This window comes from Phasianus colchicus, chromosome 7 (genome assembly GCF_987193195.1).
Source record: "Phasianus colchicus chromosome 7, bPhaCol1.hap1.1, whole genome shotgun sequence".
Lineage (NCBI taxonomy): Eukaryota > Metazoa > Chordata > Aves > Galliformes > Phasianidae > Phasianus > Phasianus colchicus.
Genome location: NC_143442.1, coordinates 22,394,726 through 22,409,242, shown reverse-complemented (window position 1 = coordinate 22,409,242; position 14,517 = coordinate 22,394,726). Strand labels below are relative to the sequence as shown.

At 41.8% G+C, this 14,517-nt stretch overlaps 1 protein-coding gene across 7 annotated transcripts in view; it reads left to right on the top strand.

Moving 5' to 3' along the window:
- The window catches only part of ZNF385B (zinc finger protein 385B), a 153,363-nt gene extending 146,470 nt beyond the window's left edge, over positions 1-6,893 (top strand). For all 7 annotated transcript variants that reach the window (XM_031601356.2, XM_090144107.1, XM_090144112.1 and 4 more), the window contains 4 exons: positions 1,076-1,321; positions 2,821-2,999; positions 4,090-4,191; positions 5,561-6,893. In XM_031601356.2, coding sequence (XP_031457216.1) covers positions 1,076-1,321; positions 2,821-2,999; positions 4,090-4,191; positions 5,561-5,773 — 740 coding nt within the window. In that variant the 3' untranslated portion in view covers positions 5,774-6,893. The remainder of the gene's footprint in view (positions 1-1,075; positions 1,322-2,820; positions 3,000-4,089; positions 4,192-5,560) is intronic.
- Positions 6,894-14,517: the final 7,624 nt, after the last annotated feature.

The following is a 14,517-nucleotide window of genomic DNA, read 5'->3' as shown; positions in this document are numbered from 1 at the left end:
CTAAAAAAAAAAAAAAAAACTCTTAAAAATTCAGGTCATCCGGTGCCAGTGTTATTTACTGAAGTTGGAAATTTGTGATCTTTTGTTCTGCTGATGTAGCAGTTTGTTCAGACAGACGACAGGTTGCAGCCTAGGACACTCATTTCATGCGTCCATTTTGTCAGTGCTGCCCATACTAGAAGTGTTGTTTTTTCCCACTTCCATTCCCTGTTCATTATTAGTGAGCTTATACCAGTACAACTCGTGGTCACAAGGATTTCAGCTAAATAGAGTTCAATGAGCTCTTATGAGACATCACATAGGCAAAGAGCATTTGAATATTGGCTCTGGCACAAAGTGCCTCTTCAGACACAGTTGAGACATTTAATCTCTCTGTCTTGCAATCACCATCTGCAGAATGAAGTAATACTTGCCTACCTGTCTCACAGGAACATGAGTTATTGATTCATGGTTGTGAAGTGATACAGGAATACGATAAATGCACATTGGAGCCATCATATCACTGGACGTATGGGGAATTGTTTGAAAAATCTAAAAATATTAACAGCTGTGCTTGTGTGTATCGTGTTGTACCATACTGAACTCCTCTAGCTCAGAGGAGGGATATCACGTGTCAAGACAGAGCTGGAGTCTTTCAGTGTCCTCCCAGTGACTTTGAGAAATTTGAGCTATTCCAAAGGCAATATATTGTTTTTCAGGATCATTTTTGCAATCTCTAGTACAAAGCCTTGCATGTTTCTATATACTTTCCAGCCTTTAACCCAGGCTGCCTTGGAGATTCCTTGGGATGTTTGCAGCTGGCCAGACCTGCAGCACAACAGCAGCTGCTGTGAATTTGCTTAAGTCACTGGTATTCACTGGTAGCCTTAAAACCAAGAAAGTCAGCCCTTTCATCAAGTGACATACATTCTGTGGTTGAATTTTAACAAGATTTCAAGGATGCTGCTGGCCTGTCTAGAGTTAGATGAATGAGGCCCCTGTTGGGATAGGTTCTCTAAAACCGTGGGATTATTATTGCATGATTGCATAATTATTGCACAGCATATTTTTGACGTCGATATTTTCCTTCTTTTAGAAGATAAAGGAAAAGTGAAATCCAATGGTGCAAGTCAGCATTCCAGTACAGAAGTGGGTGCTTTTCTTTCCAAAACTGGAGTGGCAGCAGTGGCACCTGTAACACCTGCAGCATCCTCCAACAGCACTAATGGGGGTCCCAGCACAGCCTCTGAGTCAGAAGAGGAAAAAGCCAAAAAACTACTTTACTGTTCATTATGCAAAGTAGCTGTGAATTCCCTGTCACAACTAGAAGCACACAATACAGGTGAGTGTGTACAGAATGTGAGTTGTATGCTATTTTTTAAAAGGTTGACATAACAAGCTGTTTTTCTGGCACTGTGGTAGCCTCAGTTTACTGGAATCTTTAGTTAAAACTTACAATTTTAAGTTAGAAAAACTTATCTGGTAATGGCAATTTGATGTGTTTGATATTTCATTAAAGCTCTCTATACATTTTTAGAGCACTTCTTCATGTACTCCTATAAGCTTTTTAAAACCTTACAGTTCATGTTACCTAGTCATATTCCATCATACCTCTGTAGCACCAGGGTTTCTAAAATGTGAGTGATGTATCTCTTTCATATTTCAGCTGCCTATGCTGTCTTTTCCTGGCACAATATTCAGTAACTTTTGTTATTTGATATTTTTCCTATTTTTAGGATGGGTTCCTTAGATTACCTAGATATCCTGGAATCTTTGGATCGTTAAGTATTAACTGTGCTGTCCTCATTCCTTGGATAAATCTTTTTAAAGGCCACAAGCAACAACTCTTAATGTACTCTGGCTGCTCTGTGATGTGCTGGTGATGTAAAGCTTGTTAACAAACCATTTAAACCGATTTTACAGCTGTAATCCTTTCTTGAAATGGCCAAAGCAGCCACTTCTTCCAAATCCAAGGACACTTATTGCAATCTCCAGCACCTCCTCTGCTGACAAGCCGTGGAAATAACTGTGTGCCTAGACACTCTCATTTTACACTTTTCTGGATGGCCCCACAGTCACTGCTCTATTTTAATTATTCAAATTATTTTAAGTATTTGCTGCTCTTAAATACAGCAGAAGTCAGTATTGATTTATTTTCTTTTAAGACACCTCTACTAGAGAAATTGTCATGATGGCCTAAAAGATAAATCCAGAAAACTCATGTCTCTGTTTGGTATAGAATTCCTCTACATTTCAAATCTCTGTGTGATCCAGACTTCCAGAATCACAGATTCTGGAGAATTCTTTCAAGATCAGCTTTTTCTTGTTGACCACTTATCAATTCCCACAGTTCAAGCCAAAGATTGAATTCTAGCCCCAGTCCACAGAAAATTAGTCTAACAAAGACAAGGCTTTGTACAGTGTCTTTTCTTGAATGCATAAGCAGTAATGTGGCTGCTGGCTTAGTCATGGATTCCTGTTCCAAGGCAGATTTTGAGTGATCACTCCTGGATCATGCCCTTTTCCTGCTGTGCTCCACTAGCTCCTGGATTTTGTTAGAATAAGCACAAACACATGGGCCACGTGGCTGCACACTGACCTCAAACAGAGGGTCAGTGGTCCAGCTCCCTTTCTGTACAAACTCTTCTTTTGTTGTTGGGTTTCCATTTGGATTGATAAAGTGGGAGCTATGCTGACCAAAAGTAACACCATTATTAATACTGATCTGTGGTGGTTTTGAGTATTCTGTCGTAAAGATAAATGTGGAACAAGAAGTACCGTGGCTAATAGACACTGTTATATGGTGCTGATCTAACTCACCTATATCTGCTTGCCCACTAGGCTCAAAGCACAAGACGATGGTCGAGGCTCGGAATGGTGCTGGTCCTATCAAGTCTTACCCTAGACCTGGCTCCCGGCTGAAGGTGCAGAATGGCAGTAAAGGCTCAGGACTGCAGAACAAGACATTTCATTGTGAAATCTGCGATGTCCACGTTAACTCAGAAATTCAGCTTAAACAGGTAGCTTGCATGTGCCCGAGGCTTCTTCGTGAATTTTAGATCCATTGCAATATTATAGGTGGGATATAGGTCTGTGTTTTCCCATAAAATGAACTTGCTTTTCATGAGCCCACAGCTATTTCTAAAAGCCCCTCATGTAACTGTTTCAGCTGTAGAAAAAATGAGTTTGCAAGCAGAAAGCAGAGGTGGAAAAATTGTTGGTAGCAATGGATAGCACACTAGATCTAGTTTAAAAGTTTGCTGAAGCTCAATAGAGGATGTTAACTTTGCTCTCCCAATAGGAAGAAATCCTGGGTTGGGGCTCCCGAATTCCTATTGTGGTGCTGCTTTAGTCAGTTGGGATTTTTTTTTTTAACATCTTTGAGTCCAAGAAGGAGAATGTGACATGAATCTGTTGGCTTAGGACAGTCAGTGAGACAGTAATACCATAGATATGTCTGAACTGTGTAGTGATGTTATCATTAGCACTGGAATATCAGAACAGCTGCATGAAAACACAGCTCTGTTCCAACCAAGCCAATTAGCTCTGGGTTCAGAGCAATGCAATACAAATTTGTTGTTTCTGATAGCCAGACTGGAATTTCCAATTGGATGCTGCTTTGCAGTGTAGACATGTCCTTTCATCCATGGTTATTTCAGTTATCTCTAAGGCAGTATTAAATTGCATGGTGTAGAACTATCCCTAGAAACCGGTTCTTCCTTCAGTTAATATTGAATTATTTATGCGAACGGACAGCATCAAAGACACTGAAGTTCACCTGATTCTGAATATCCCTATGACCTAGTGATTACAGCTCTGCCTGATTCAAAGCTTATCAAGTAGAAAAAGGAAGTACTAACCAAAATATCAATAATTTGCAGGGCCTGTCTTGGATCACAGAATTTGCTGTATTTGATTAGTTTCTGATGCTCTGTTTGATGTGCTCCAAACTGTTTTGTTTAATTTAGCAAAACTCATCTTCGCTCTCTCTAAAGAACCTGCTTTATCTTACAAACAGGGGGTTAGATGTACCCTGCTGATAAATCAGTCTCAAACTCAAAACTGAGAAATGTTTAAACAGCTAATTAAATGTGGGGATGTTCATTTCAGCACATTTCCAGCCGAAGGCATAAGGACAGAGTTGCAGGAAAGCCTATGAAACCTAAATACAGTCCTTACAACAAACTGCAGCGCAGCCCAAGTATTTTAGCAGTAAGTATTTTTATTTCTCATCACTGTGTGAATTTGTGACCTTGGGGACTCCCACCACACAGAGACAGGAACATGACAGACCTGACAGTGGCGCAGACTTTCTGCCCTTGCAGGCAGATTCTGTGCTGGGATCAGATTTGAAGATACTTATGTATGCTGTCTGCCCTGTCTGAGGCACACAGACAACACTGGGAGTGTTATTTACTGCTAGGAAGGAGGGAATAATCAGTGGAATGCGGAATGAACTGTGTGCCCCATGGAAAGGTATAAGCTCTGCAGTGTTGGTGCACTTCTTGAAGTCTGAAACATATATACTCTGTCATGCTCAGCACCGAGATAACCCTTAGTTATGATGGATGCAGTCAGTGAAAAGGACATATGATGTTAAGATATAAAAATACTGATGCTCATTCTCTCCATGCTGCAAAACAGAGTGCTCTGCAGATGTATTGTGGTGCTGCGAGTGAGTTATCAGTTGTTTAGAAGAATTGATTGCCTATCTGTGTGCTTGAGCAGTGTCTTTCACTGGCTATCAAAACAGTTCTTCCACTTCCATGCCCCCAGCTGTCCCCATCTTGCACCCACCTGCATTTCCAAGGATTCCCCAAGCTGGTTCTGCCAGACTGATGCATCCCAAGTTCAGGCTGGCTGTGGCACAGAACACAGACTGTATGTTTATTTACTCATGACTCAGCCTGTATTTTATTCATTAAGGAAAAGTGCATGCCATCTATGATGCAAAAACAATTTATAGGCTGGAAAGGGAGACATGCAAATGTGTGTGTGCAAGAGTAAACATATGAAAAGTCTTTAAAAGCTGAGCTGTGAATGGGTTTTTGTAATTGTACAGAGGCAAGTGAAAATGCTGAAAGCTTTCTCCAAGTCTCCCCATTTAGCAATATTTTCCACTTTTGTAGGTCATAAGAAAATTTTATGGTATTGATCTTTAAAATATACGGATGTAGATAAGAATGGCTCTGCATCAGCAGATAAAAAAGCTGAATTAATATTGGTTTCCCACCTTGGCCACTGTACTTTTCTACAATTCATTTTTGCAAGTGAAAAGCTTGACTTTTTAAATTGATGTCTTAAGTCGGATTTTTTAAACATTTCTCACACAGGAATGACCTATATAATTTATTGTTGCTCACTTGAAATTATGCTTCCTTCTGAACACCAGCCTGACTGCCCTACAGTAGAGATTTGTGCACCATGACTACATAGCGGTTGGCTTGGCAGTGAGGGGCTGTGAGGTTGATGCTCCTGAACAGCCAACACCAGGCTCTGTGTGCTGGGGTTCATTCTTCCCCTGTGAAAATGGGCATGTGGAGAACTGGACTGACACTGCCTTTTGTTTACTTCACTCTAGGCAAAACTTGCATTCCAGAAAGACATGATCAAGCCGCTGGCCCCTGCGTTCCTCTCCTCACCACTGGCTGCTGCAGTGTCATCGGCGCTGTCACTCCCAGCCCGCCCTGCGGCCTCCCTCTTCCAGGCACCTGCCATCCCCCCAGCCCTCCTCAGGCCTGGCCACGGGCCCATTCGTGCTACACCCGCCTCCATACTTTTTGCACCATACTGAATCTGGTGTATAAGGGAGATAGCTATGGCCAGTAGGAAGGGTGAAAGAATAGTGAGCAAAGGATCTTATAAAACGCCATCTGGCGTGACGTCTCAACCATCTTCACCATAAAGCTCATCTCTGACAGTACTGCGTTTTGAAATCTAGACAACTCTCTTTCTTGGTCTCTCTCTCCCTCTTAATCCAAATAGAGAGTGATTTACTGAAAACTTAATTGCTCATAAAATTGTATCATTAGAGATTAATGCATCTATTATTATTTTTTGCAATGTGTATGACGCACCTTGGAAACAAGGAATGTAAAAAATTTTCCTGACAGACTTGAAAACTAGCGTCTTCCTTGCTCACACCTACGTACATAGCTCTCTGAAAACCACAGGGGTGTAATCTAGTGTGGAAAAAGGTAAGTGAGCCAAGTGCTTGATCGAGGGTAACATCTCCAAATGAACTGCGTCCTTTTCTTTTCAATGTGCTCTCTTGTTGACAGGGATTGTGTACTGTCCTAGGCCCCAGTACTGGTGTATCTTGTGTAGTACTGAAGATGTACTGCGTCTGATTTTAAGATTTTTAGTTTCTGTGCAGTTGTTTGAAAGCAATGCAGCGCTGAAGCTTTTTTTTTTTTAATTTTTTTCTTTTGTGTCAGACTTTATTTAGGGAGATTAAAACTAGAAAGCCATATAACACATAGTTAAGATTACTACTTGTTTGCTATTTTAAATTATTTTTGTTGTTTCTTTGCTGATGTTGCTAAGCAATGTTTAAAGAGGAAAAAAAAAAAGCTTTTCAATTGCACATTACCACAACTCATATGCATTGTTCAAGACAACAATGGATCCGTGTAATTGTACGTAAATATCCTTTTTTTCCATTTCTAACTAGTTTCCTCCATAATGATGCTGCATAATGTTGTGGCTCCCTAATGCAATAATGTACAGAACATGAAATATTTATAATTGACTGTCTTATCTGTTTACTGAATATATTGCAGTAATAGCCCACCTCTCTTCTTACCTCCCCAGCCCTTTTATAAAGGTGATATCTATATGCAGTACTCAGATTGAAGTCATTATGTGACAATGGGGACAACAGGTGGAAGAAAGGAAATATATATATATATATATAGAATTAACTTTTAGAGCATCTTTATCTGCAATCCATAATAGTAAAATGTCTGTGTATTTTTTTAAATGTATCTTTTCAATAAAATAATAAGAAAACTGTATGTTTCATGTGTTTATTTGTTGATACAGAAAAAAACTCTTGGGACAAACGAATTTAGCTAAAGGAGTCTTTAGGAGCAAGTAAAGTATTAGAGTTGTAATAAAGTATAATTACCGAACCTGTATCTACTTCCCTTGTGTCCTAATTTCTTTTTGTTGCTCAATCCTGTTACAGCCTTTGCTGGAGCTTTTTGTAGTGAGGTTGTAAACATTCAGTACATCAGAGAGTCAGAAAGAAGCAGGAGAACCAACTGGGTCATTATGGCTTTTCTGTTTGCCTCCCCCTCCCCCGTATGCTGTGACATGGTTGTACTACCTCTTAATGAGGTTAAGGATTAGCTTTAAAGCCAGCCTGGGCATACCTGGGGCTGCATGCAGGTTGCTTTGCAGCCAGTGTTTGCTCTGAGGCATGGCAGAGCAGGCAGCTGCTTGCCACGGCAGGCTGTGGAAGGCAGGTGTTTGGGAGAGCTTTGAAAGCTTGATCTGTCACATAAAAATCCTTTCTTTGTTAGTACAAAGTGAAAAGTAAGGAGTGCACGAGTAAAAAGACTTAGCTATTGGGCTGTTGGGATTAACACAGAGCCAACAGGGCCATTACGAGCCCACAAAGGCCAAGGAGTAAAAATGTCGGGTGCTTTACAATATAGAATTTACAACCAACATATACCTCGTAGTTGCAATGTACTAGAGAGCATTTCCTGCAAGTGTAATTCTGCCCAATTTCCATTATTCTGAGGAGCATCAGCTGTGCTGTGAGAGGATAACAGGCTGAAGAATCACCATCCTCTGGGGAGGCAGCTATGGTTGTGTTAGTTCTGTGAATGGTGACAATGATAAGGTGGTGCAGCAGCGTTCCTCTGTGTGCATCTGTGTCTGATTTTGTAACCCAGGTTCAGATGCAGTCAGGTTTGGTCACCCAGTTTCTCCAGAGGGGCTGCTTGCACAAGGAGCTGACCTTTGTTCAACTCAAGGAGGTTTACAGGGCTGTGTTTTTCAGCTGGATGATCAGGAAACAGCAGTTGTCTGTTATTAAAGCACTTACTTTTTTTTCTGCTTTTTATAACCTACTGCTGATGATTAGAAATTGAAAGCTATTACAATTTTCTGCCAAAGAAATTGTTCCCATACAAAATGCAGAAAGCTTGTACTGAGGAGGGAACCAGTCAATGATATGTAGACTTGTTGGACAGCTGATTATTTCAAGGAACTTCCTACTTGGAAGAAACATCTAGGTGACTAAGAGTGACTGTGTCTTGTCATCCAGCAACAGGCAGACACAATGCAAGGAGCTAAAAGATTGCAGTTGTGACACAAGGAAGATTCACATATTAAAACCCTCTGCATCCTTTGTTATGCTGACTTCTATTTGACACCAAAGTTTTGTCTGTGAGCTTGTGAGATAATTCTAAGAAGATGAATGGCAAACCCTCCCCTTGTGCCTACTGGGATTCTGGGTTTCAGAAATGAGCATTAAATGAGAAGAAAATGTGTATCATACTTGTTCAGAGGCTATCAGCTGCTTTTTTTTTGATCTGTTAGGATGTTTTCTCCTGAGATGCAATATCACAAACAGCTGGCCATGAAATTCATGGACTTGTTTAACAAAGAACTAGTTCTGAAATGAAATATTTGCAATGCAGTTACCATTTTGAAGGAATACAGTGAAAGCACAAATCACAAACTGTCTGTTATGGTAACAGGGTCTGACTCCCTCAAGCACTGGTTACTGTTCATTGCCAGAACGACCACGGTGTTGTGTGGCTGCAAGTTTTTCCTGTGAAAGAAGTCAAGTTTGGGCCATCAGAATAAGGCTTGTAGTGGACTTGTGGTGTTGGCCAGGGTTCAGCCCCTGGTGCTGCCAAATACGTGTTTCCTGTAGGAAAGAGATAATTTTGTTAAAAATTAAATTACTCTTTTGTACTCCCTCTACTCTTAAACTTTACATTTTATTCTCTGAAAAGTTTTTCAAAGCCACCTTTATCTGAAAAAAAAATGATATGGTTTTTTAAGCACTCCAGGAAGTATTTCATTATCTTTATGCATCTGACAACAGCCCAGCGAGCCCTACTGTGTTTCTTCTGAACAGTCACCTTGAATAAGTAAGGTACTGCACTATTTATTCATGCTTGATTGGAGAGTAGCTCTCCCACAGCTGGTCATCATGATTTTTTAAACTGTGGCTACTGTATCTTTTAAACTGATTTTTGTTTGTTCATTTGTTTAAACATTATTGTTTCAAGTGGCATCCTAAGCATCCTTAAGTATGTATTGGAATGAGCAGCATTCATTGAATCATAGAATGGTTTAGGTTGAAGAGGACTTAAAAGATCGTTCAGTTCCTACCTCCTGCCATGGCAAAGCTGCCCCCCACCAGCTCATGCTGTGCAGGGTCCCATCCAACCTGACCTTGAATGCCTCCATGGATGGGGTATCCACAAGTTCTCTATAATTCTAAAACATTTTCATGTTTGGAAGGTAAAGTAATACTGACTTAGAAATGCTTCTATTTGGTTTAGTATCTTATTCATCTTTATTTGTTGCTTTTGTTATTCATGTTTATTTATTGCTAAAGTGCTGTGCTACATATTGTGCAGACCTGTACATACAGACAATATATTGTGAACCTGCACGTGTTGCAGCATGACAAGAGCAAACTCCTATCAAGCAGGAGGAGTGGAGGAGACTGTACCACGCTGGCTGTCTTTGAAATACTGTCATTGAGAAAGGTCTCCAGATCCTGGAAAGGGGGCAGTGTTGGAGCCATCCTCAAAAGAGTCAAGAAAGGAGGATCCAGGCTTGTGAAAACAGGTCACTGGGTCTAGCCAATGTGGATTTTCCATGCCTGGCAGCCTGGTGCTACAGGTGATGAGGTGACTGTCTGTGTGGACAAAGAAGAGAGCAGAGGTGCACTGCTTTGGCGTCAGTTAGGCATAGTGCACTCTTCAGCAGCCTTTGTGACAGGATGGAGAGCACCGTCAGCATGTGTGGGCAGCCTCAAACGATGCCTGCTTTTCTGGGCAGCCTGCTGAAGGCAAGGCTGCCATCCAGAGGGATCACTGTGAACTGGAGAAATGGTCGGAAGCTGGCGAGGTGCTGGACTAAGGTGGAGTCCTGCAGCAGGGAAGCTTCACCCCTATCAACCTGCATCCTGGTGCCACTCCCCGGAGAGCGGCTGTTCAGGACAGAGGCCGGGCCACCCCAATGCTGTGGTGGACAAACGGACCACAAGTCTGCAGTGCACCCTTGTGGCAGAAGAGCCTCACTGAACGCTGCGCTGCCTCAGCAAAGCCGTGGCCAGCGGAGCAGAGGATGTGGCAACTCCACTCTGCTCGTCGTTTTTGAAGTTGCATCCAGTGCCGGGTGTCCAGTCTGCGGCTTGTAATAGGAGAGAGATGTTGGGTCACCTTCAGAAGACCCCACCATCGCAAATCGTTCAAGAATGCTGAAAGATGTAAGGTCTTCTGCTGAGAGCTCAGAAGTAAGCATTGCATTCTACAGCAAGGAGAAACTGCTGGGAAATTTGTGTTACATAATACAGATTGAGCATTTGTAATGTCATGGGGACAGGCTATGGAATTCTGAACAAAGGCAAGCATCTTGCCTGTTCTAGGCTGAATGGGAGCTAAGAGGAGAAGGTATGGCGAAAGGTGAGTCAAAGAGGTAGGATGGGGAAATGACCTGCTGCAGGTTTGTGACTGGGTTTTTGGAGGTCCTGAGGTTGGATATTTTAGGCCATCAAAGGGATGTTGCAGTAACTGCAGTGTGGCGTGTTCCAGATCTCGGTGAGTTTTGCCAAAACAATTACGTTTTCCCATAGGAGTCATTTGTTTAAATGATCTGAAGTCCTTTAACATGAAATATGTTCTGATGAAAAAATTCTCAGTTTGGTTGCATCTTATGTTTACAGACAAGAAACTTCCATTGGTTCATCACTGGTCTAGTATTAAATGTGGAGGTTGGTGGCCCTGCCTGTGGCAGGGGGTTGAAGCTTCTTGATCCTTGAGGTCCCTTCCAACCCAGGCCATTCTTTGATCAAGTACCACAATAACAACTTTACTGCATTTATCTCTGGGTACATGTGTTCTGGTTCAATGTGCTGGTTCAGTTTTGAATCATATCTTTCTTTTACACCCTATCAGACTTAGAAAAAAATATATAGTAAAAATGGTCATGTTTTTTTTTTAGACATGGACTATTATTGAAGGATGTGTTGGCCGTGTACTAAAGCAGCAGCAAGAGGATGGATTGTAATAGACAGTGAGACCCCTCCTAGCTGAATCTGATGAATATACCCTGGTTTATGCAAGGAAGATGTTGAATTTAAGAAGACTGTTTGCAGTTGCAGCAGAAGGGTTACAGAAGGTGGAGACAGCATTTGTGTCTGGAGAACTGGCCAACAAAATCCACAGGACGTGGATGTACTGTCAAATATAAATCCACCACTCAAACATTCTCTCTCTGAAAACAAATTCAGATCTGTACAACCATGCAAACAGAAATGATTTCTGTCTTCCCCTTAAATGAATGTATCTAAATATTGTGATTTTATTGCACAAATCAACGGAACAAAACTGAAAGGCAGAGTTCAAACTTTAGCAGCTTAGTTATTCTTCACTGGTTATTTGGGGGGGGAAGAAGGGGGGGAAACGTGTTTGAGTGCCTCCACTATTTGTCTGAAGCCTTCCTGCCTAGGTATACCGAGGAGAGGAACAGATGCAGCTGGACTCATGTCCTTGCAAGTGCCAGGATGTCCTCGTCTGGCTCTATGAAGTCACTCACATCAGAACGGGGCTTGGCAAGTTCAGGTCAGTCTTATGTAAAGTGGTTTGTCCATGCTGGTGTTGGGAGTCACGCTGCTTAGGACGTGTTAGCTGCTGAGAGCTGCTTCCCCAGGCCAGCTGCAACCAGCATCACCAGGATACACAGGCTTTTTTTTTCAAAGACTTTGGTTTATACTTTAGATGTGGAATGTGATTTTGGCTGATTTAAATGCTCAGCATGCACAGCAGCCAACTTGTACTGTCAGAGCAGTAAATCTGAGCCCAGGTTTTCACGATACATCAGTCAGTGGCACTGCAGACCCCCAGATGGTTCTTTTCCAGCTAGGGATATTTCCACTTATTTTCCTCAGAATTTTGTTCTTCTTTCAGTAACTCCCATGCTCAAAAAGATACCATTTTTGGTTAAACCTTCTCCACAGATCCATCCAACTCACTTTTCTATTCAGACACTTCCTCCGCTTCAGCTGTAAGGGGAGGTTTTCCTGCTGTTCAAGGACTGATTTCTGCCAGCCAAGATCTTGCTATCCCCTGTCACAAGCTACCACAGCACTGCCCTGTCTAGCCTTCTGATTGCATCAGCTGACTCTTTGATCCTCTCTCTCAAGCTCCTTCCCTGACCACATTAAACCACATCACTTGTATCTCCAGCCCCCTATCAGTCTCTTAAGTCCCAGTTCTCATGGTCAGCCTAAATGTCAGCTCCCTCTTCCATTTCTTGACTGAAGTCTATCTAATTTTTCTAGCAAGAGCTGGTGAGATTTTTCCATTCTGCCCTTGAACTTCAAAGCAGCTCCCTAAGTTACCAAGTCACCAAGAAGTCACCAAATAGGCCATCTTCAAAATCCTGCCTACAGCCCACTCACAGCAGCAAGAATCCACCACTCAAATCAAAGAACCACCACAGCAGCTGCAGGGAGAGTTAAACGGTCAGAAGATTTTGGAAAATCTGACTGAAACTCAGATTTTAGCAAGTAAGAACACCTGAAAATAGGGGACAGCACAGTCATGACCTTTCTTATTTCATCTGTCTAAGCTCTGCCAGCCTTGACTGCACTAAGCATGTTTTCTGGCAGATCTGATGCTTGTCTTGAAGGGTCAGTGATGCCTGCAAATGCTTCCTTTTTGCAATATTTTATCTCTTTGGGAAGGTAGGTGGTAGTTTCATTCAAAGATAATTCAACTGTGCCAAATCAGGTTTTCACATACAATTTGAATTTTAAAACATTCTCTAACATCTATAGAAGCTAAAAGAAAATTTTCAGTGCCTGACTTCGCCAGAGATGCTCCGAGGCCATCGCAGTTGAGTAGTGTGAGCCCACCCATTGCCAAATGGGGCAAAGGAAAGGGAAGGAATTCTGTTTTAAGAGCAAATCCAATCTTGCTTTTCTTGTCTGTGTAACTCCTTATGTGATCCCACAGAGGCATGCTCCTGTTCCGAAGGCAGTCCACCTCCCCACCTGTTCTCAGCAGTGCAGAGAAGAGGATGCATGAGGCATCCCTCATGATGGGTCTTCTGTTCTTAATTTCCTTTCCTGCTGACCTGTACCAGAGGGACAAGAGATCTAACTCCTTTTGCTCACCTGCCCCACTGAAACTGGCTCCCTTCAGATCTTGGAAAGTTGATCCTCTGGAACACATCAACCCCATACTCACTTTTTTCCTGGCATAGAGATGCCTTAGCAAAACTAGCCAGTGTGAGATTTACCCGTGACTTTCACAGGTGAGTGTTTGCTCATGAATTATTCAGTCCTCAAGAAAAAGGAGATAGGAACAGGAACACAATGTCTATTTGACACCTGTTTGGACTTCATTAGTGAATGCTTTCTGCTTGTGACAGCTACCAAACTGTAAATCCCACACTCTTGCTCTTTGCTGATGCTAAACTGACTCCAGCTATATTCTCTTCATTCTTTGTTTTCCATCTTTGGAATACATTAGAGGCGGGAGGAACATGAAAGGATGGACACTCCTTGCCACCTGAGCTCTTTGTTCTGCCAGATCTGGCACCAGGTGCATGAATCAGCTTCAGTGGTTGTTCTCTGTAAATGATTTAGTGCAGGAAATATTGATTAGTGGTAGTAAAGGCACCAGAACTGTTCAAATCAAAAGGGTGATAAGAATTACATCCACATTTTCAAAAGCAAAAGTTAATTTTAAAGGCTGTTCCCTCTCTGGGATGAAATAGTGGGGAAATGCCCTTGTGACCTCTAAACCATTCGAGCTGGCCTGCTCAACAGCCCTGGAACATGCGGAAAATAAAAGCAGTGAAAAATTTTAGCCTCCATTTTTAAAGGAAAGTAATGGAGATGAAAATTTATCTTAAAATTTTTATCCTGTAGTAACTACTAGCCATGTTCCAGGATGATGCTCCACTAGCACAGAAAAGAACTGTGGGCTGGTAGAAGATAGAATGCACTCGCACACACTTAAGCAGGAAAGTATACTTGCAAAGGTGTATTTTCAGACTGACAGTGCTTGTTTTATGTTGTAAGTAATCAAGAATTCAGTTATGATTAGCAATGAACCTATGTGTTGTTACTCAAATATATGTGACTAAAGAGTTAAACCAGAAGGCTGCATAGTAGATCTTATGAAGTGGGCCATCAAGGAGAGGACTCAGTGCCAAGAAATTCATTAGGCCACTGTAGCCAATTATACTGGCATCTCTCTTTCTGTACACTGTGGTGTGATCACCTATAAAACATAACAGCACACTAAAAGCCTGAAAGTTTTTTTTTGTTTT